General features: G+C 37.2%; 9 protein-coding genes and 3 non-coding genes across 13 annotated transcripts; 5 read left to right on the forward strand and 7 right to left on the reverse strand.

Moving 5' to 3' along the window:
• Positions 1 to 73: 73 nt before the first annotated feature.
• F54H12.10 (uncharacterized protein) lies at positions 74 to 373 on the reverse strand (the record flags this gene model as incomplete). Its single annotated transcript, NM_001379814.1, has 1 exon — positions 74 to 373. The coding sequence occupies one exon, from the start codon at positions 371 to 373 to the stop codon at positions 74 to 76; it is 300 nt and encodes a 99-aa protein (NP_001366638.1).
• A 2,623-nt stretch (positions 374 to 2,996) lies between these two features.
• Positions 2,997 to 4,142, reverse strand: F54H12.4 (uncharacterized protein; the record flags this gene model as incomplete). Its single annotated transcript, NM_001379815.1, has 1 exon — positions 2,997 to 4,142. One exon carries the CDS (start codon positions 4,140 to 4,142, stop codon positions 2,997 to 2,999), a length of 1,146 nt encoding a protein of 381 aa, NP_001367455.1.
• Positions 4,143 to 5,981: 1,839 nt separating this feature from the next.
• Positions 5,982 to 7,241, forward strand: F54H12.2 (uncharacterized protein; the record flags this gene model as incomplete). The annotated part of the gene is made up of 1 exon (NM_066334.1): positions 5,982 to 7,241. The coding sequence occupies one exon, from the start codon at positions 5,982 to 5,984 to the stop codon at positions 7,239 to 7,241; it is 1,260 nt and encodes a 419-aa protein (NP_498735.1).
• A 756-nt stretch (positions 7,242 to 7,997) lies between these two features.
• Positions 7,998 to 10,622, reverse strand: F54H12.8 (Envelope glycoprotein B). Its single transcript, NM_001129230.2, has 11 exons — positions 10,505 to 10,622; positions 9,981 to 10,397; positions 9,649 to 9,915; positions 9,518 to 9,606; positions 9,172 to 9,304; positions 9,031 to 9,104; positions 8,809 to 8,986; positions 8,588 to 8,701; positions 8,436 to 8,532; positions 8,229 to 8,386; positions 7,998 to 8,156 (listed from the first exon to the last, which is right to left on the reverse strand). The coding sequence occupies exons 1-11, from the start codon at positions 10,574 to 10,576 to the stop codon at positions 8,043 to 8,045; spliced, it is 1,713 nt and encodes a 570-aa protein (NP_001122702.1). The 5' UTR covers positions 10,577 to 10,622; the 3' UTR covers positions 7,998 to 8,042.
• A 126-nt stretch (positions 10,623 to 10,748) lies between these two features.
• On the forward strand, positions 10,749 to 11,684 carry F54H12.7 (ADP-ribosylation factor-like protein 6-interacting protein 4). The gene is made up of 2 exons (NM_001038276.4): positions 10,749 to 10,905; positions 11,341 to 11,684. Exons 1-2 carry the CDS (start codon positions 10,762 to 10,764, stop codon positions 11,632 to 11,634), a joined length of 438 nt encoding a protein of 145 aa, NP_001033365.1. The 5' UTR covers positions 10,749 to 10,761; the 3' UTR covers positions 11,635 to 11,684.
• On the reverse strand, positions 11,664 to 13,562 carry F54H12.5 (uncharacterized protein). The gene is made up of 4 exons (NM_066335.4): positions 13,370 to 13,562; positions 13,131 to 13,325; positions 12,253 to 12,553; positions 11,664 to 12,209 (listed from the first exon to the last, which is right to left on the reverse strand). Exons 1-4 carry the CDS (start codon positions 13,501 to 13,503, stop codon positions 11,826 to 11,828), a joined length of 1,014 nt encoding a protein of 337 aa, NP_498736.2. The 5' UTR covers positions 13,504 to 13,562; the 3' UTR covers positions 11,664 to 11,825.
• Positions 13,563 to 13,782: 220 nt separating this feature from the next.
• On the reverse strand, positions 13,783 to 14,787 carry eef-1B.1 (putative elongation factor 1-beta/1-delta 1). The gene is made up of 3 exons (NM_066336.8): positions 14,595 to 14,787; positions 14,046 to 14,476; positions 13,783 to 13,998 (listed from the first exon to the last, which is right to left on the reverse strand). The coding sequence occupies exons 1-3, from the start codon at positions 14,669 to 14,671 to the stop codon at positions 13,865 to 13,867; spliced, it is 642 nt and encodes a 213-aa protein (NP_498737.1). The 5' UTR covers positions 14,672 to 14,787; the 3' UTR covers positions 13,783 to 13,864.
• Positions 14,728 to 14,866, forward strand: F54H12.9. Its single transcript, NR_052484.1, has one exon. It is a non-coding gene; the product is annotated as an Unclassified non-coding RNA F54H12.9 (non-coding RNA).
• A 251-nt stretch (positions 14,867 to 15,117) lies between these two features.
• Positions 15,118 to 18,756, forward strand: aco-2 (putative aconitate hydratase, mitochondrial). 2 transcript variants are annotated; one of them, NM_171200.5, is made up of 6 exons: positions 15,118 to 15,203; positions 15,248 to 15,333; positions 15,989 to 16,247; positions 16,317 to 17,439; positions 17,499 to 18,020; positions 18,094 to 18,756. In NM_171200.5, exons 1-6 carry the CDS (start codon positions 15,126 to 15,128, stop codon positions 18,357 to 18,359), a joined length of 2,334 nt encoding a protein of 777 aa, NP_741235.1. In that variant the 5' UTR covers positions 15,118 to 15,125; the 3' UTR covers positions 18,360 to 18,756. The 2 variants fall into 2 exon arrangements, with proteins under 2 accessions (NP_741235.1, NP_498738.2); NM_066337.8 differs by lacking the exon at positions 15,118 to 15,203 and having other exon boundaries at positions 15,242 to 15,333; positions 18,094 to 18,630.
• C06G4.4 (uncharacterized protein) lies at positions 18,617 to 19,213 on the reverse strand. Its single transcript, NM_066338.4, has 3 exons — positions 19,161 to 19,213; positions 18,768 to 19,111; positions 18,617 to 18,713 (listed from the first exon to the last, which is right to left on the reverse strand). Exons 2-3 carry the CDS (start codon positions 19,092 to 19,094, stop codon positions 18,651 to 18,653), a joined length of 390 nt encoding a protein of 129 aa, NP_498739.1. The 5' UTR covers positions 19,095 to 19,111; positions 19,161 to 19,213; the 3' UTR covers positions 18,617 to 18,650.
• Positions 19,214 to 19,871: 658 nt separating this feature from the next.
• C06G4.t1 lies at positions 19,872 to 19,944 on the reverse strand. Its single transcript has one exon. It is a non-coding gene; the product is annotated as a tRNA-Phe (tRNA).
• On the forward strand, positions 19,872 to 19,946 carry C06G4.7. Its single transcript, NR_052485.1, has one exon. It is a non-coding gene; the product is annotated as an Unclassified non-coding RNA C06G4.7 (non-coding RNA).
• Positions 19,947 to 21,950: the final 2,004 nt, after the last annotated feature.

Raw genomic sequence — 21,950 nt, forward strand, 5'->3', positions numbered from 1 at the left:
AATCAAATAAGTTCCATCATTTATTACAAAAAAATACAATAATTGAAGAGAACTATAAATTGTCTCTTCAGTTTTACATGGCAATTGATGATCCAGTAGATGCACCAGTACTTGTATCATCACTCTTCTTACTCTTCTTTAATTTCTTGTCCTTCTTTCCCTTCTTAGCTTTCACTTTTCGAACCTTTGGAATATGCTTTGCACGAGCTTTGACAAGATATCTAACCAAACAAACATGAAGAATCAAGCAGAAAATTCCAAAGATCACTCCAAAAATGGCTCCAGCCAACATTGGTTGTGGAATCGATTTTCCATTAATGATTGATTCTTCAGAAGGCGCGTGTGCGGTTGGGGTGGTAGTTGAATTCGACATCTAAAACGTTTTATATGAACATTTGGCAAGCCTTCGTTTTAATTTCAAAATTGCTAGCCTGACATGCTGTTGCTCCTTGAGCATTATGATTGTGTAAAATAAACCCAACAGAGCTTGTATTGCAAAGCAGAAAACCAATTCACTCACCTTTTCAGTTCTCGTATTCAAATAACAACGACAATGAAATCCTATCAATAAAAGATCAATCAATAAACTTTCTGTTCGTATTGTTTTTTATCGTAAGTGTTGGAATATAAAATTTCACATTTGACCCGTGTTATTATTTTAGAGTTAGTAGTGGTAGAGTGGCTTTGTTACCATTTTTTAGAAATTTTTACCGCAGACAGTCATGAATAGTGTGTGAATCGAGAGATTCAGAGAAAAACACGAGAGAGTGAGAGATGTTAGGCATAGAAAGAAAGACTCGATTTTCAAATAGTGTGCGTTTTTGAGAGATTTAGAGAAAGTTAGAGAGATTTCTGATGTTTTTGGTTCTCTCTACCAGGAGACGGTTTTTTAACCAGGATGCTTGCGAGTTTTTAAATAGTGAGAGATTCAGACAGAGATTTTTTTCGAAACTATTTCGAAATTGGGTTACTCAAATGATTATTATTAATTTCATAACATTATGTCGTTTTGTTTTTCCCCGGATTCGAACCCAGGACACGACTCGCCTAAAACAGATGCTTTACCAATACACCAATAGGTGCAGTAACAAACCCAGTAGCATTTGACTCTTTTTATTCTTCGAAACATGTGCCGTTTAGGAGACGTCTTTTTCTCAAACGCGATTTGAATGAATGCAAGTGTTACCGAGATTGATGAAGGAAGGAGGCCCCCCCTCTCCGCGCCCCTAGGGGTTTCAAGAGTAAAAGTTGATGAACAAGATACTTCAATTTACCTGTGCTTTTGAAAAATGATGCATTCAAAGCTATTTGAAGTTTTTCGATAAGGGTTCTCCACCCGTTATCGAAAACTTTAAAAAGCATTCCCTACAAAAAACATGTTTTACATTTATTATTATTTATTCAATTACAGACATAAGCATTAATTTTACATGCGTTACTAACAATTCAAACATTATTATACAATCAATCAAATTTTATAATTTCCAATATTCTTTCGGCATTTCTTACAAACGTCAATTTTCAAAGTTGACCCATCATATTGTGCACCGTCCTGACAATCTGAACAAAACAGGATAGCGGCAAGTGGTTCCATTTTTCGTAAAGCAAACTGGGGTTCCGTTGTCTTGGCAGCCGTGTGTGTCGTTTTAAAAGTTTTCACATTTTTCTTTCCCTTCTTCTCCGACATAGGAATATCAGAAACATTTGATGGCAAAAACTCTGATTCCTGAGACGAGTTTTGAAGAGTTTCAAAATTCCAAAAGACGTTCGCAGGTGAAGGATCAGGATAAGAAAAGTTTGAGAATGAGGACATTATCAAAGAAGTCACTACGTACAACAAAAATTGAGCACAAATGAAGATTGAATTCAGAAAAGTGGGCGGCTCTTGAAATTGGCATGGACAAATCATAAAGTTAATACTCCTGATGCATCAATCCAAGAGTCAAATTCGGCACCATATCCATCCCAACGAACGAGGTGCTGCTTCTTTCCGCGTACTGTACGAGTGGCTAAAATCTTTTCAATTCGGTACTGTGCGTCTGGTTTGTATGTGCATTTAGTCAGTTCTCGAGTGTAGAATATTCCGGCAATTTTTTCTCCATTAGTGTCTACTATATTGTAGGTTACTGGTTTCCTTGCAAACACTTTGGAAATTACATAAACTTCTGTAGTCCATCCTTGTTCGTAGCCCTTGTCAAATTGTCCTCGTTTTGCAGCGATTCTGACGTGATCTCCTACTCTGAATTTGATTTTAACGCTGTCCACAGGCATCGGAGTTGAAAAATCTCCCCGCTCAACGTCTACTGGTTTTTTACCAATTCCACGATTAACACTATTGTTGATACCATTCACAACTTGTTGCAAAACGTCCACATAACGTCGGTTGTACTTTTGAGTCATGTACTTTGCCAATCGAGTTTTCAGAGTCCTGTTTGCCCTCTCCACAATTGCACACTTTATTTCGCTTTTGGGTGAAAATAGATTCACAAAATTCTTGGCCAACAACTCTTTGACATGCGAGTTGTAAAATTCCTTTCCATCATCACTGTAAATTGTCATTGGTGTGACACCAATTTCTTTAAAAACGTCTTGTAGAGCTTCAGCCACTTCTTGTCCTTTTTTAGACTTTAACGTTTTTACAAAAAGCCGTCGAGAGTAAATATCTATACAGACTAGTAGAAAGGTTACTCCATCGTTGTCCTTCTTGTACCGGGACATATCTGCGAGATCAATTTGAAGAGATGCATAAAGACCGGGTGAGACTGTTTTCCGACGTGGGAATCGCGATTGATTCGGGCGGTGAAGCGTAAAAGATTCCAAATCTTCGAGAACCTTTTCGACTTGTTCATACTTTAACGACTTGTATTTTGGCTTCAAATATTTGTAAACGTTTTTAACAGATGAATAGGCGCAAGGTAGTTTTTCGTCTGTATATGCTTCTTTTATGGCAGACTCCATAATAAAAATTTTAAAAATACGACATTTATATACAGATTTTAAAATTTCCATAATCTGCAATAAACTCGTGAACCTGGAGGTGGAGCTGAACCAGATCCGCGAAGAACGCGCCTTTTGGCAGCAGGGATATTTGTACCATTATCTGGGATGGTTGAAGAAATGTTGCGTTTCAAGTTTTGCATCTTGTAAATTTTGTTTGGCCTCACTCTACTCATATTCTTTCTTCTTTTCAAATCAAATTTCTGCCTCTTGTTTAAGTTTTTTGTGGAATCCTGTTGAAATGGTCTCTTTTTGATTGAAATCTCAGTGTTTTGTGGCGTCTCATCAACCATCGGCTCTTCATCTTCATCTTCCTCATCCAGCTGCATTTTATAAAGTTTTCGCGGTTTCACGTTATTCATGCTCTTTCCTCTCTTGAGATCAAACTTTTGCCTCTTGTTTGAAGTGGCGTCTTGCTGAAACGATCGTTTTTTAATTGAAACTGGTGCGGTTTCCTCATTTTTTTCCTCAGGTTTCCTCGGTGGAGCGGCTTGCATATCTTGATCGGGTTCTTCAATTTTCACTTTCACCACACTCTTATTTTCCTTTTTACCCAAAGGTCTACTGAGAGTTCCGTCTTTCTTTTGATTCTTGGACTTTTTTATTTTTCCGGCTGCATGTTTTTGGGGTTCCGTAAAAAGTTCATTTACATTTTGCTCCATATTTATTTCTGGAATTTTTTCGTATTCCATATGATAATCCTCATCCTCGGGCTCTTCTTTGATGTAAACGTTTTTGCGGGGCTTTAAATGATTTATTCCATCATTGCGGTACGGCACGTCATCAAACAATTGTTCATTTTCCGCTTTATAAACAGGAGGATTCGTATAATCTTTTTCTTGATATGATTCTCTCTTTTCAGGAATGACTTCATATTTTAAATTACGCCTCTCTAGCTTCACATTTCTCTTTTGATTGTCATTCTGTTGTTGTAAATTTTCTTGAACAACATCAAATAATTCTTCAGTGACAATTGGTAGTTCAGGGTGGTTACGAATTCGATATAGTACATCTTGATAAAAACGGCATTTTGTAGTTGGATCAACATCTGATGCGGATAGGATATTTTCTAAAAAACGTTTGGCAGATTCATATTCAGACCCATTCTCGTAGGGTATCATGTGATATTTGCGAATCAACTTCATTTCCAGAGATTTGTTGCAATGAGTGAAGGAATAACAAGCGTAGCCAATTGCTTTTTTGAAAGCTTAAATAGTAATTTCCTCGCATTGCTGACATCATTGGTACGTGAAATGGTAATTAGTTGATCGTGTATCGGCTGCAAAATTTGATATTCTTTAGAATTTAACGGAATATTTTTAGAATTTAGCATGTTGTACACAATTTCAACTAGAATATTTATTTCTTTGCTCGAAGCATCTCGAATAGCAATACGATTACGTTTCAAAACAGAATGCAAGAAATCAGTGTGTACAATTAAATGGGCAGCCATTTGTTAGCAAAAGATCAAAATACAATTTATAAATCATTTATATAGGAACATGTGCTATCGGGTATTCGTTTGTAAAGTTTGATAAAATACGCATAGTAGGGAGAGAGAGGGGATCGTTGTTAATTAACAGGGCCTGATATGGTTTCGACATTACATCCTGGTATGCTTCGAAGGCTCCTCTCCATTTGTCTCCAAATTGCTGCATTAGTAGGTGTTTGATTTGAGAGGCGTCCGATAAGTTTCGCATCAAAATAATGTATGTGCTATTGTTTCGGGTTATTGGTGGGAGTGTAAACGCAGACTGGACCAAATTGAAAATTGCACAATTGAGATGATGAGCATAAAGACAAAACAAGTCGTTGAGCAGATGGAGGGATTTTTTATCTCGTGCAAAAAAGTTCATCAAGTCGTCACAAACTAGAATATTATTCTGATGTTTGTGTTGTTTTAAAAGATCAACGTCTGGTAATCCTTCGATTGCATGAAAGTTGTGCAAGTGTCTTGGTATACTAGGTGTATCTACGCCATAAAACCAATATATATTGTCAATTGGTTTTTCAAACGTCTCAGAACAATTTTCCAAAATTTTTCTCAATAGTGTAGTTTTACCAGATTGTGTGGCGCCAATGATTGTAGTCTGAGATGGAAAACGAAATTGAAATCCTAGTCGCGATGACGATCCGTTTGATCGAGACATGGTGTGGTGGAAATTGAAAATGTCAGTATATTTATAGTGAGCAATGAGGCTGTTGGTGGTCGTGGTCCTGGTCCTGGTCGAGTGGTATTGAAACTTGCGATTTCCGACGATATACTCGAGCAGACTGACGTCCGCATTGTTCCAAAACCAAGACGGTTATTGATCCAATTATGAAAAATATTAGCGAAATTATATTAGAATAATCTTCCTTATCAAGTTTAAGAGTAGCCACGTAATCTGGAGCAGCATAAATTGGTAATCTGGAATAAGAATCGGGATCCACCTGTGCCAGCACTTTATTGTTGTATTCTATTGTACCATTTTGAAGTAGAACGGTGCAAACTCCGTCGACAACGTTAAAATCGCGAACATTTGAAATTGATTTCAATGTGATGGTGGAATTTCCAGGCCTAACATGACGTATGTTCCCGTGTAGATAAACATAAAATTGCTTTTGAACATGATCGAATGCAAAGAGTTCTGCATAGTCATAAAACCGTGTAACTGTTTTACCCCGTACGCGGAAAAGTCTACCGTTACAGTGCATTAGCATATCGTCAGAACCAATAATTTCAAATTTGCACTTGTCGTTGGCAACCTGAACACGTAGTCCATCATCAATTATTGAATCTTCCATTTTATAAAACCATCTCAAGTTTGGTTCGCCATTCTCATTGTATCCGCAAAAGTTTACAAATAAATTTGTTTCAAATGGTAAATTTGACAAATCACCATCTAATAGTCTGGAGGGAACCGTCTTTGTGAAAACAGAGACACTTGATGCTAGTGGTAGTAGAATCAAAATCAAAAACATGTCTGTCGGATTTTTCCACAATGCCTGGTACTCAAACCTGTATTCAAAACTCTCGTTGGACTGTTGTAAACTTAAAAAATGCGTTTCAAGCCGAAGGTCCTTGGGAGTTTGTACTGGGCAACAATTCAAGATCTTACCTTAACCTCAAGCGAACCTATCTAGTCTATACCTTTAATATTACTGATCAAAATGGAGCTATTGTGAATATACCTAATCCCATCACTAAAGATAGCTTGGTTTACGCCCCAATCAACAATATAGCTCACTCTATTGTGAAAAACTTTTCTCTTCACATCAACTCCCAACTGGCTTATCATAACTCTTCAAATTATGCTTACAAGGCATATTTCGAAAATGCACTAATGTATGGAAAAGAAATTAAAAACTCTACTCTCACTGCAGCAGGATATTTCCACGAAGATGAAATTGGCACTCCGACAAGTAAGGGATTCCTTAATCGTTGTGGTACCGGAACAACGCAAGTTGCCGCGAACATTTCTCTCGATTTGATGAACCAACCACGGGTTTTGCTAAATTCGTGTAATGTGAAACTGACGGCATACCCAAACAATAGTGAATTTTTGATTGAGGCTTACAATCATGGTCAACAAAAGTTCAAATTCAACGTCACTGATGTTTATGCTCTTGTCAATGAGTTTGATCTAACCGATGGATTGTCAAACGAGTTGGAGGCTGCAATCATTGAACACAAGATGATTCAGTACCCAATGATTTCCTCTCAAGTTCGCAGCTTTTACATTGATGGAGGGCGGTTTGACGCTCCTGCAAATACTCTATTTACAAGTAAAATGCCGAGAAGACTCTTTCTGGGTCTAGTTTCAAGCGAAGCTTATAACGGATCGTTCGGAACAACACCGTTCAATTTCAAACCGTACGGAGTAACAGACGTCCACATTGATTATTGTGGGCAAACAATCCCAGGACGTCCAATGAACCTTGATTTTGAAAACAACAAATTTGTGGAAGCCTACGTTCAACTTCAGGAAACACTTGGTCACACTAGAAACAACTTTAGCTGCAATTCGATCGACATTGGAATGTTTAGATCCAAAGGATATACGATTTTTGGATTCGAGTTGAGCCCTGTGGCTCAGGATAATAATCTGTTCGAACTAGTTCGTCAAACAAACGTTAGCGTACGCCTCAATTTCAAAAAGGAAACTCCACCAGGAGGTCTCTATTGTGTCGTCTACGCCGAATTTGATCAAATATTTTCCCTAGACTTTATGCGTAACCCTATTGTTGATAGTATTGTTTAATTATTATCTTTTGATTGGTTGTATAATAATGTTTGAATTGTTAGTAACGCATGTAAAATTAATGCTTATGTCTGTAATTGAATAAATAATAATAAATGTAAAACATGTTTTTTGTAGGGAAACCTTGCTCTTTAAAGTTTTCGATAACGGGTGGAGAATATCTTTTTATCGAAAAACTTCAAATAGCTTTGAATGCCTCCTTCCTTCATGAATCTCGGTAACACTTGCATTCATTCAAATCGCGTTTGAGAAAAAGACGTCTCCTAAACGGCACATGTTTCGAAGAATAAAAAGAGTCAAATGCTACTGGGTTTGTGACTGCACCTATTGGTGTATTGGTAAAGCATCTGTTTTAGGCGAGTCGTGTCCTGGGTTCGAATCCGGGGAAAAACAAAACGACATAATGTTATGAAATTAATAATAATCATTTGAGTAACCCAATTTCGAAATAGTTTCGAAAAAAATCTCTGTCTGAATCTCTCACTATTTAAAAACTCGCAAGCATCCTGGTTAAAAAACCGTCTCCTGGTTGAGAGAACCAAAAACATCAGAAATCTCTCTAACTTTCTCTAAATCTCTCAAAAACGCACACTATTTGAAAATCGAGTCTTTCTTTCTATGCCTAACATCTCTCACTCTCTCGTGTTTTTGTCTGAATCTCTCGATTCACACACTATTCATGACTGTCTGCGGTAAAAATTTCTAAAAAATGGTAATAAAGCCACTCTACCACTACTAGAGTTCATTAAATAAATTATTTCGATTCAATACTTTATTCAATTAAAAACACAGAAAATAAATTTATTCAACTTTCTTGTTTGCCTGCCGTTTCGATGCCTCCAAAAATGCATGAACTTTTGTCATAACCGACTCAATTACTGGAGAGTATCTTTTAATTTCACGACCAATGTGATGCTGAAAATTATTTTTTTACTCTTCGATTCTAGATTCCTATAGAGTTCGAGCCCTAGAATAAGTATAACCTACCAAATCCTTCATAATACTTATCTCTCGAGCTGGAATCATTTGTACTGTCACGAAAATGAATAAATAGAGCAATGAGCAATAAAAAAGAAGACGAAGCATTGTTGGAATATCAGTATCCTCCCCTTTCTCGATATTAATCATTTGACGGAGTTCATCAGCTGTAAACATGAAATTACGATCTCATGCATCCATTGGATTATTCCTTACTAAAACTTTTGACTGGCACAATGCGCTGTCTTCCCAAAATCATCAAACGTCCATCAATATACTGATCATGAACACAATAAGTTGTCAAACCGGACATCTGAAAGTTTAAAATTTTTTAAATGTATTTTTCAAATGCGAAATTATTTAAATACCTCACTGAACAGCGAATAATAATACCGATAGCGACCATCAGAATTTGAATATCTTGTGACAAGTCCATACTCATCAGCGTGCTCAAAGTTATCAAATTGCAGTTTACCATCAGGCTGAAATATCGTACATTTATAACTTATGTACTTGGGCATTCTACTAGACACGACTCAAGTCTTATAAGTCACCTCCGGGTAGGTTTCTTTATTTGATATTGACTCACAGTTCTCAGATGAAAAACTTTGAAAAACATGTTATGATTGTTCAAATACAATTGATAATTGATTCGATAAATCCATTGAGCCTTATGATGAATTAGAATAAAATCATTTCCTTTTGAATCCGCATAAGAGAAGAACTTGTCAAAACTCAGATAATTTGGCAGCGAAAATCGATTTTCTCTGGAATAATCATTTTGAACAGTTTTTCAAGACAAATATCTTACAAGTATCTTAGTGGTCTACTGTAAATTCCCACAGTAACAAGTTGCTCATTGATTGAAACGCACACAACATTTTGCTGAAAAATAAATACATTCCCGTTTGTCTTCTAATAGAGTTATGCTTGAGAATATTGTGAAACTTACATTCTTTACGTTATAATGGCACGTGTAGGGCGACGTCATTTTTTTCGAAGCGTCTGCCTTTTTTGGTACGCTACTAAACGGGAAAGTGGCGCCATCTGTAGTCATACTGGCTGAGTAGAAGCTGTGATCAATTCTGTAAAAGTAATAATCAGGAAAATATACAATTTTTGGCGTAAGTAGCGCCCCGTGGAATATTTCAATAATTCAATTTATAGCAATAGTAGAAAACTATATTCTACAAAAAGAAAAATTCGTTTTTATCTATTCTAAAGATTTGCGTTGTTTTTAAAACATTAATTTTCATATTTTAACCTAAAAATATTCATTTTTGTTGAAAAAACGCTACGTGTAAATCCGGAAAGCGTTGTCAGGAACGACAAAATAAAAACGTTGTTGCGATTGATCCCAGGCGAGAGTTGCTTGTTTTGAGATAGGCTGAATCATAGAAATAATTGTGATTTTACTTTTCAAACTCACAATATTCATAGGCGTGGTGTAATTTGTTTCTGGAGCTGCTGTAGATTTTGTGAAGAAATTCCAATCAAAAGCCGCAAAGTTGTCAGAAGAAGTTGTTGAATCACTTGAAATTGTTGTAGGATCAGGTGAATTTGTAGTAATATCAGAGTGAGAATATACTGCTGATGGTGTCCCGTGTTTTTCGAAAAATGAAAAACGGAATTGGGTAGGTGGTGTAGATATCATAAACCGAGCATCAAAATTTCGAACGCCAATTACATGGAATATCTGGAAAATATAGGGTAAACTAAAAAATGTTTCTATTGCTTCTATAACATATAAAAAGTACTCACTTCAACTTCTGCTCTCATCTTCTCATCAATAAAACAATGAAAGTCTGGAACATTCATCGAAAATGGAGGAGGATTAGGATTTGATGGTTGATGAGGTTGCCATGGAGGATAATTTGGTTGTCTTGTGATTCGTTTACGTGTTGGGTTTGGAATTGATGGGTCACTTGTTGTAGATGATGCAGTCAAAGAATTTCCAGAATAGCTAGACGATTGTGATCCTGGATCAATTGTTGATGTTTCAGGCAGCATCGAATTTGTAGAAGAATCTGTCGAAGAAGTGATCGATGAGGATTCATTTGTAGAGTCAGACGAGCTTATGGTAGTTTCTGGAGTAGTTGGAGAAGCTCCTGATGAATTGAATCCAATGAATCTTTTTGCAGGATCTTTGGAGTTATTCGGAGAAGTTGGTGCATGTTTCTGAAAGTTTTATATTTTTTGAATAATCTCTCAAAAGTTCTTGATGGCTTTCAAATTTCTAGCGTAAGGCGTCTAATATGCACTGAAAATATGCAACTGAAACTAACCTTCAAATCCACAACGCACACGGTCACAAAGAAGATTGATAACAAAAAACAAGAAAACTGCTTTGAAAACATGGCGGGAAATTTAAATTTAAAAATTCTTCCGCATAAAATTCGTAATAATATTTTTTAAATTATTTATTTATAAATTGTTCTAATTATACAAAAAAAACCACGTCGCCTTTTCGTGGTTTTTTAAAATCAAAAGTTGAACAATCAGTTTCAAAATAATTCATTTCGGTACAATTTCATCGTCAAGAATGGCTGAAAAAAAGGAATCATCAGCTTCATCGAAGAAAAGTGAGAGCAGTGGAAATTCGAGTAGTGGAAGAGAAGATTTGGAAGGATCAGGCAATACTGGAGTTGTCATCAAACCGAGAAAGTCGAAGAAGAAGCAGAAAAAGGTATAGCACTTGGTTGAGTAGACACTAAATTGTTACTCCCATAGTGGGCAAACCGGGTAAAACCGACCTTCCGTTTTTGACCGGATTCTGGGGTTTTCGTATTCGGAGCCGTTTTTGGGTAGGCCATCCGGTTTCTCAAACTATTTCGCATATGATGCACAGGAGAACAGGAACTCGTAAAGCATTTAGGCACTGGGGTAGCCATGTAGGCTGTCATGCTTCAATTAGACACATATGTACACAGTAAAGACATATGTACACAGTAAGAGCATCTGGATTTTCCATTTTCAATTTCTCTCCTTGACTTTGCTCTTTTTACAACCTTAAGAATTATCATCACGATTAATTAATATCTAAGATCTTGGAATTGGAAAATGAGATTTTTCATCTTAAAGACCAAAACTAATTTTTAAAAATACATACATCATCTTTCAGGTTCCGAAAGTATCACCTGCATCACGAAAAGAAGACATTCCTGGATGTGCAACAGTCGAGAAAGTATCCATCAGATCAGGAAGCGAGATTTCTCAATCGGAATGGCTTGACAATCTGGTTCCAGGAACTTTAGCCAAGCCACAATCTCGATGGGAATCAATTACTGGATTTATTGATAACTACAAATATCCGATTATTTCCAGTGTTGTACTTGCTGGTGTTTTAACTTATTTTATTGTTAAAAAGGGAAAAGCTGGAGCAAAATGCCCATTCACTGGAAAGAAAGCTAATTGAAGAACTAGACGATTTTGAAATGCTATGAAGAGAATAAAATGTTTTATTTGATACTGAAACCAATTTTTGAGTTTTTTAACATTACTAACTAAATGAGAAATGTGAAGGAACATCAAAAGTTCGAAAATTATTTTGAGATAGATATTTCAAGAACAGTTATAATTGAGGAATTAGAAAAATGAGTAAATTCATTAAAACCATACAATGAAGTCCAAATATCTGTTTTCTCTTATTCCAATAGATGCAATTTGGCAATCTCCCTCTATGTCCATATAACTGGTACAGTCAATGTTTAAATCTTCTTTTTGATAATTGGATGGTCTTCTTCTGGGATTCCATGGTTTTGCATTCATTCCTTCTAGAACCAAATCAAAGTTCCAGTCTTCAGAAGCCAATATTTCCAGATGTTCCAGACGAGTTTTATTACCCTTCCAGTTGCTAATTAATGATCTTACAGCGTTAATAGCTGAATTCTCTTTCCAATATAATTTTATTGTTTCACAGTCAAGTTGAATCAATTCTTCAATTGGAATGCTTGGTAAACAGATTAATGAGAGATTGTTCACTTTTTTCATCTGTAATTTCCGAATTATTATAAACTAATATTCTAGTACAAACCTTTTCATGTATTTTTGAAACTTCGTCAAAAACTTTGAGATTATCACTGATGTCGTAATAATTCAAGATAGTGTCGATATTGTCCTGATTTCCAGATAAATAATCTCCAAATTCCAAACTTTTCAATTTACTCGGGAGTCTTGCCATGGTGTTATTTAGGAATACTCCAGTGAATCCCACCACATCATAGTGGAGATTTTTGATTTGAAATAAATCCCAAAAATGTTGAAATACGGCAATGATGTCTTCATCGAAGTTTGTTGGAATACAAATTATTCGACTTTCATCGTAATTTTTTGTCCTGGAAACAATTTTTTGAGAGAGATTTCAGAAATCACATGGAGTGGAAATTTCTTCCGTATTATCCAGACACGAAATTCTGCGATTTTTGTGCCAAACCACGGTAACGGTCTCGACACGACAAGTTTTGTTGAAAGCGAGAATGCATGCGCCTTTGAAGAGTACTGTACTATCAAGCTTCCGGTGCTGCGGGATTTTCATCGTTTTCGCATATTAGGCAATAGTTCTTACTGTTGCCTTTCAGTTTCTAAATAAATACATATATTTATATAGAAACGTTATAGAAATTAATTAATTGAAAATTCCGCAGAAACGAAAGTTTCAGGTTACAGTAATCTTTAAAGGCGCAAACATCTCGCGAGAAAACAAAACAAAATTTGTCGGGTCGAGACGGGGTACAGTATTTTTTAGTATTTTGCGTCAGAAAATAATTGTTTTCGAAAATATTAAAGTCACAAAAATTCTGCAGTGTTTTTATTGTGAAAAAATAGCCAGAATCCTCAGATGTTAAGCGAGGACCAACCTAATTGTAACTTGAATGAAATATATGTACATATATTATATGTCCCAACACTTACCATGCGTCATATCGGCTGCCCTTGACTTTTCGTGAACACGCAGAAATATCGACAACAGAATTGAAATCAAACTCTAATGATTTGGATTTTGAGTTTAGTTGAATACGTCGAAAATGAAAATGCAAGGAATCAATTTTTAAGCAGCAAGTTTTCATGTAAATTTCACATTTTTTCGAAGCAAGTGATAGTTCCAACCTGAATTCAAGGTGTTTGTCTTATTATATAAAGTATTAACTTACAAATCAATAAAGTCTATATGAAGAAGTACATTCTTCAAAGCAAGTGTAGGAAGTGATAATAAACGAAAAGGTGACATTTTTTTGAATAACTGGAAATACAAAATGGGGAGAAGAGATCTCGAGATGAACAGCATGCGGGGTCTACTTACTATTAGAAAACATCGATTGGTTTTCCCACAAGGTAAAAATATATGGTCTCGTTGCGAACGGGAATCTGGACTGTATAGTGGTGACCCTGCCCACTTCAGTCTACCCCTTCCAATTATTCTTATATCGTAACTTTGTGCAATTATGAGACTTCATACGATTTTCAGAAGAGAATGAACTGTGCTTCTAATTTAATCATAGTTCTTTAAAAAACAATTTTTTTCGCTTTCGTAGTCGGGAGGATTTCTTATTGATGCTCAGAGTGTTTCTTTCAATGTTGTAACATTTTTTGCAATATATGGGTTCATTTATCTTGATGAAAACATAACAAGAAATATAAAGATTCCTCTAGATCTTGTTGAAGGCGACAATGTCGACGGATTGGACGTGATCCTCGAAGTCTCCGGTGATCTTCTCGATGAGGTCATCAACCGAAACCTTGAGATCCTCGATAACAGTGATGATCTGGAGCTTCTTGATTCCTGAAAGTTTACATAAATTTTAATTGTGTGAATTTCAATCCACTAACCGTATCCAATTGGGATAAGCTTAGCTCCTCCCCAGACAAGTCCGTCCATCTCGATAGAACGAACGAGCTTCTCCATCTCTCCGAGGTCGGTCTCATCGTCCCATGGCTTTACATCAAGAATGACTGAAGATTTAGCAATTGGTCCAGCCTTCTTGGCCTTCTTCTCGGCGTAAGCGGCGAGACGCTCCTCAACGATCTTTGCCTTCTCGGCATCTTCCTCCTCATCGTCGGATCCGAAAAGATCGAAGTCATCTCCATCAGCAGCAGCGGCAGCTGGAGCTGATCCTCCGGCGGAAGCCCAGGTCTTGCGCTCAGCATCAGTGTAAGAAGCTACATTAGCGTACCAACGGGCAACATTTGGATAGGTGGAGGCGTTTGGGGCGGATCCGAGAGCGGCGAAAAGTTGGGCGTCCTCTCCAGACAAGACGAAGCTATAATTTTCAAATTATTTCAATGAATAGACTATCTGAAAAATTTACAAGAGTTGATTACACCTATTTTCTGCATTTTTTCCTAAAAATTGCATAACTTCAGAATTTAAAGACTAACCCAGTGGCAAAAGCCTGCTCGGCGAGAGTAGTGTTGAAAGCAGCAAGTCCAGCTGGGCTCTTGACGTCGGCAACCATCTTTTCAGGAGTGAAACACGAAGGAATGATGCTAAAAGTCCTACAAATAGGTTAGTGAATAAAATCGTTGCGAGACTCAAAGTCTGTCGAAACCCCATGCGCCTTCAAACGAGCATAGCGCCAGTGATCATTCAATGGCGTGTTTGCTGACCGGAGGCGCCCAAGTTTCGCGCTTTCATTTCTCCTCCCATTCATTTTCGGCATGCACGCCGTCTCTGCTGACCGATGCGTTATCATTTTCTTTTCGGTTCGCTGCGGAATCACTTGTTTTCGTTCCGAGGGGTTATTTACTGCAGAGAAAAGCTTTTTAATTGTTCCAAATTAAGTTTTAGGCCTGTGTTTATGAATATTATCCTTTCTTTTAATTTTTTTAAATAGGTTCTATTTCTTTCCCTTTGTCGGACAGGAATTTCTGTGAAAATCTTTCATTGTTCTGTAATTTACAGGAGAAACCATGAATTCTCTTCTTCGGTTGAGCCACTTGGCTGGACCTGCACATTATCGCGCACTTCACTCCTCTTCGTCCATCTGGGTATTCAAACCTAAGCATAATTATTATAAATCTTTTGTTTTCAGAGCAAAGTTGCAATCAGTAAATTCGAGCCGAAGTCGTACCTCCCGTACGAGAAACTATCTCAGACTGTGAAGATTGTGAAAGACAGGTGTGTAAAGTTCAATTTGTTTAGCTTGTCAAGTACAAAGTATCTTCACTGCTTTCTGTTCGTTATCATACAATTAATGATGTTTATGGTGAATAGTCATGTGCGCCACTGACATTACAACACATACAGTTCAGTTATAGGTTCTTTTATGTTATTTCTAACTCTCGAATAGTGAAAGCTCACCCAAATCGCAGTCACAAGCCAAGGGTCGCAGAGAGAAACAAACAGAGTTCCGTTGTAATAAGAAGATGGGTTAGAGCGTCATTGAGAGAACCAAGAAAACGTCGAATCTTTTCCATCTCTGTTCTCTGATTAATGTCAACATGTTGTGAGAGGGCGTTTTGACCATAATACAGTTTCATAAGTGTACATCACTATTCTTTTCAACTTTTGATGATGCAAAATCTAATTTCTGGTGTCATTAATTGTGATGTCACAATAGAAATTATGAAAATTATCTAGTTGAACGTTGCATAGAAATTCATGTGGACCACATTCTCTAGTCTCCAGACTGGTCGAACTTTGAAGCCGAGGTGATATTTGCCGTGTGACAGTACTTTGAACTCATGAAGGAAACATCGTTAAGTCTAACTAAAAACTTTAAAAATAGATTTTAGTTTTTCTACTGATAAAAACAAAAAATATATTGTTTCAGATTGAAACGTCCATTGACGCTTTCCGAAAAGATTCTCTATGGACATTTGGATCAACCAAAAACTCAAGATATTGAGAGAGGAGTTTCATACCTTCGTCTTCGTCCAGATCGTGTTGCTATGCAAGATGCTACCGCTCAAATGGCTATGCTCCAATTCATCAGCTCCGGACTTCCAAAGACAGCTGTTCCATCAACTATTCATTGCGATCATTTGATTGAAGCTCAAAAGGGTGGAGCCCAAGATTTGGCCCGTGCTAAGGTTTGTGATATTTGCGAAAAAATTATTTTACTTAAATTTTCTTCACCCTAAATATATTTCGATTTCTAGGACCTCAACAAAGAAGTCTTCAACTTCCTTGCTACTGCTGGAAGCAAATATGGAGTTGGATTCTGGAAGCCAGGATCTGGAATTATCCATCAAATCATTCTTGAGAACTACGCTTTCCCAGGACTTCTTCTCATCGGAACTGATTCTCACACACCTAACGGAGGAGGACTTGGAGGACTTTGTATTGGAGTTGGTGGAGCCGATGCTGTAGATGTTATGGCTGATATTCCATGGGAGCTCAAGTGCCCGAAGGTCATTGGAATCAAACTCACTGGAAAGCTCAACGGATGGACTTCTGCCAAGGACGTTATCTTGAAGGTTGCTGATATCCTCACTGTCAAAGGAGGAACTGGAGCTATTGTTGAGTATTTCGGCCCAGGAGTGGATTCTATTTCTGCAACTGGAATGGGAACCATCTGCAACATGGGAGCCGAAATCGGAGCTACGACATCTGTCTTCCCATACAACGAGAGCATGTACAAGTATCTGGAAGCTACTGGACGTAAAGAAATCGCCGAAGAAGCCAGAAAGTACAAAGATCTCCTCACTGCTGACGATGGAGCTAACTATGATCAAATCATCGAGATCAACCTCGACACTCTTACTCCACATGTCAACGGACCATTCACTCCAGATCTTGCCTCTTCCATCGACAAACTTGGAGAAAACGCCAAGAAGAACGGATGGCCACTCGATGTAAAGGTCTCACTTATCGGATCATGCACCAACTCTTCATACGAAGACATGACCCGTGCTGCTTCCATTGCCAAACAAGCTCTTGATAAGGGACTCAAGGCTAAGACCATTTTCACCATCACCCCAGGATCCGAGCAAGTCCGTGCCACTATTGAAAGAGACGGACTCTCCAAGATTTTCGCTGATTTCGGAGGAATGGTTCTCGCAAATGCCTGTGGACCATGTATTGGACAATGGGATCGTCAGGATGTGAAGAAGGGAGAAAAAAACACAATTGTCACATCATACAACCGTAACTTCACCGGAAGAAATGATGCGAACCCAGCCACTCACGGTTTCGTTACTTCTCCAGATATCACAACTGCTATGGCCATCTCCGGACGTCTTGACTTCAATCCACTTACTGATGAGCTCACCGCCGCTGATGGTTAGTAACATTTTGAATAGTTATATTTTTTCATTACTCAACCTCGTTTATCATTTCAGGAAGCAAATTCAAACTCCAGGCTCCAACTGGACTCGACCTTCCACCAAAGGGTTACGATCCAGGAGAGGACACATTCCAAGCCCCATCTGGAAGCGGACAGGTTGATGTATCTCCATCTTCTGATCGTCTTCAACTTTTGTCTCCATTCGACAAGTGGGATGGAAAGGACCTCGAAGATATGAAGATCCTCATCAAGGTTACCGGAAAATGTACTACTGATCACATTTCTGCTGCTGGACCATGGCTCAAATATCGTGGACATTTGGACAACATTTCGAATAATCTTTTCCTTACGGCTATCAATGCTGACAACGGAGAGATGAACAAGGTCAAGAACCAAGTTACTGGAGAATATGGAGCCGTTCCAGCCACTGCCCGCAAATACAAGGCTGATGGAGTTAGATGGGTTGCTATCGGAGACGAGAACTACGGAGAGGGTTCATCTCGCGAACATGCTGCTCTTGAGCCACGTCATCTTGGAGGAAGAGCTATCATCGTGAAATCCTTCGCCCGTATTCACGGTCAGTTAGTCTTCAAAATAAATAAAATTTACCTTGCTTATTTCCTCAACGCGCCATAACTTATTTTTTTCAGAGACGAACTTGAAGAAACAAGGAATGCTCCCACTCACATTTGCCAACCCAGCTGACTACGACAAAATCGATCCATCAGACAATGTTTCTATCGTCGGACTCTCCAGTTTTGCTCCAGGAAAGCCACTTACGGCTATTTTCAAGAAGACCAATGGATCAAAGGTGGAAGTGACCTTGAATCACACCTTCAACGAGCAACAAATCGAGTGGTTCAAGGCCGGATCTGCCCTCAACAGAATGAAGGAAGTATTCGCAAAGAGCAAATAAATGTTTCATTGGAAAACTATTTTCTCTTCAAAACCTGTAGTAAATACTCATTTTCAACAAACTGTAATGTAATGTATACTGAATTGAAGTATTTTGAAAATTCATTAGAGAAGTGAAAAACATTTTCTAAATACTTCAGTTCATTCCCAATTTTCCCATAGTAGTCATCACAACCTCCATGAGATTGTTTTTATGTATGAGTAGATATTGTTTTGTTTCGTTTTCGTTTTTTTGTAATTGATTCTTATTTCCATGAAAAGACACAACTATTTATTCTTGTTCATTTATTGATCATTTACGAAGACGGGCGAAGATACTGAGGGCCACCGTGACGATTCCAACGCCAAGAAGAGCCTTTAAAATAAACTGATTGGAGTATACTCAAATGAAAGCTAAATCCAAATTTACCGAGTTATCATAAGTGAATGCACAGATCTTTGATGCCAGAGTGTTTTGTGAAGAATGATCAGTTGTTGTGGTTTCCATTGGATGCGAAGGATCAACCGGTCCGGCTTTTCCACCATCACCATCACTCTTCAGAAGATCATTCAACCAATCATCCTGTGATTCTTCATCACCATTTCCAACAACTTCAACGTCAGAAATATCACTGACAACCACGTCACCAGCTCTATCTTTAATCTTCATTTTGCGAAGTTTCTTAATGCGTCGCTGTTTTGCCACCGCTTTTTTATAATCAGCAGATTTTTCGCTTCTCTTCGGTGCTTCTGACATTATCGAAGTGGATTCAGCTGCAAGTTAGAAAAAATTAGGAAAGAAAAATAAATCCAATAAATTCACCTTTTCAATTAGCTTGTATTGAGTGATAAAAAACGAAGAACTGAATATTTTATGATGAAGTAATTGAACCGAATATTATAAACTTTACGTAGGAAATATACTTTTTCGCGTGATTAATTTTTAAATGTTTGTTTTTATATTCTGCATCTAATCATTGGTGAATTGCAATCTCGAACTCATTCTAGGCTTGATATTTTATTTGACTACGGTACTTTTTAAAGGCACAGACAACATTCGTTCATTGCTATGTTTTCGTTGCGAGACTCGTCGGCCGAAACATTGATTTGATTGTTTGTTTTTTGCGTTTTCTTTGCTAGAAATTTATTGAATTTCAGTATTTATTTCATATTATTTTTAAAAATATTATAATGTTATCAATTTAATTATTTTTTCTAAAGTCGTGCACTTTTTGAAAGAATTTTCTCATGTTTCAATCAAGCCAAATGATCTTTTAAACACTTTTTGTGTTCTCTAATTCTTCTTCCTCCCCTTTTATTTTCCCGCCTTTTCATTTTAAGTTGTAAAGTGTGTTGTGTCCCGTTAGTCGTCAGTGTCTATTTGTTTGTTGCCGCAATCTACCACTCTCAAAAAACTTGACCCAGAATACATGCATTTTTGATTTTATTTAAGATTTGGTAAATAGTTCGCTTGTCATGCGCCTTCCAAAATATTTTGTTCGCCATTAAAAGTTTGAAACATTCCAAAAAGAAATGCCCCGAACCAGGATCGAACTGGTGACCTTACGATCTTCAGTCGTACGCTCTCCCAACTGAGCTATCGAGGCACATTTTTCCCCGCTTCAATTGGCTGTGAAGTAAATTTCGCTTTTAGAAATAAGGAAAAACTGATAAGATATACTGTATACTTGCTTACAATGGAAAACGCTTTTTGTATCAGAATGTCGTTAGGAACTCAAATTAGTCCCACTCATTCGAAAAATTCCCACAAAAATTTAATACTGCTCCCGGAGAGTTTTGAACTTTGAAAAATCATTTGAAAACTTTGCCACAATTTTTCAACCTAACACATACACACATTTTTGTACGGTGAATTCGACGAGTAAACAAGTAACCTTGGCGAGTGCCGGCGCCTTTATTTTCTTGTCTAACCATCTGCATCTCTTCATTCTTTTTCACTGAACTCTCTTATTTTTTCATGATATTTCATCTGCTCGCCAATAAAAAAGGCGATTCTCAGTTGTTTGCTTCCTCTCTTTCTTTCTACCCATGCCAACGAGTTTTGTTTTCTTTTTGATTTTTTAAATTTTTTTGCGATAGGAAATAAGATGATAGTAAATACTGAAAGGTTTATTAGTCGACTGTTGTTTCCCGCTGATGAATAAGGAAATTAAAATTTTTTTTGTTGAAAAATTGTGTTTTTTCGAACAAATGTCGAGATTTTGTTAGAACGTTAAATAAGAATTGCTCCAGCCCAACCAATTACTCCGAAATTCATCGAAAGAAGGAATTTGTAGTGGAAACAATAAATAAAGCTCGTAAAAGTTTTTTGTGGGCTCTTTTTGTCTGAAACACCTCCGTTTCTAAAAATTGCAACTACATTCCCGTATACAAAAGTTCTTTCGACCAAGAACAAAAAAATTTCAGTTGCTTTTCTCCTTTGACAAAAATTAACAAATAAAATGAATATTTTAGGAGCCAAATAAAAAAAATTAAACAAAAAAGAACAGTCCTCATTTGGATTTAGATTTCTGTAATTGTAAGTCGTAAATCCGCAACATCTAGATAATCGTCAAATGGGGCTCAGACAGCTCAAACCCTGGCTTTTTGAATGATTGGCAACCAACGTTGGTGAAATTTTCTCATTTTTAAATCGCTCACCACTTCTTTATTCTAAAGAGTTCTCTGGTCACTCACCTATAAATCCAAAAAAAAGTGCTTCGATACACAAAATTTTATTCTCTTTTCAAAGAAAAAGGGACCTTTTCCTCTATGCTATCGATCACCTGCGAATAGAACCTAACGGAAAACAAAAACAAAAAGAGCAACTGAGCCCCGGAGCCTCACCAAAACCAATTATCAACGGCGCGGAACATCTTTTCCCCTCTATTTCTGCCATCACATTCCGTTTCGAGAAAAAAAAGAGCAACTTTTTCCTGCTCTGAGCCATAGGGTGCTCCTTTATTTCCGGTTGGTCCCTCTAGCTCTCCATTTCTCAAAACGAGCTGCTTGTTGCTCCCTTTTTGAGCTCATTCTGTGCTCGTTTCTCGAGGAGAATTGCCCGGTGCAATGAATGTATTCAATTGTTGTCTTGTTGGTGAGTCAAATTTGTATGAAAAAAAATTCAAGAAATGTATTGTATTGTTGTCTACGTGTGATCCAGAGTATCTTCAGAAGGTGTGGTTTTTTTTCTGAACTCTAAATTAAAAAAAAAACACATTTTCGGCCTGCTCCTGACACTGAGTTGACATGTCCTTCGCTTAGACTCATGGGAATGTAGAATTGGTTTCAAAAGCAAAACACGCAAACTCTGGTCCCCCGCAGCTTTTACATCGATTTCCAAATGTTTTTTGTTCGTTTTCTCGGTTTCAAAAGACAATTTTATCCGTATCAAAAGGTCATACAGGGAAATTTCGGAACAAAATTGAAAGAAAAATCCTTGAATAATTGAAAATCATGTTCAAAAATTACGATTTGCTTAGTTTTATCTGATTTTCTGAGCATATTCTATATTTCGAAACCCATTGAATGTGGCAATTGTTTTTTTGGTGTGTTGTGCCTCACTCCAATACCAATTTCCGTGACGATTAAATTGAAAACAAGACCGAAAAAC

Source organism: Caenorhabditis elegans, chromosome III, assembly GCF_000002985.6.
Source record: "Caenorhabditis elegans chromosome III".
Classification (NCBI taxonomy): Eukaryota; Metazoa; Nematoda; class Chromadorea; order Rhabditida; family Rhabditidae; genus Caenorhabditis; species Caenorhabditis elegans.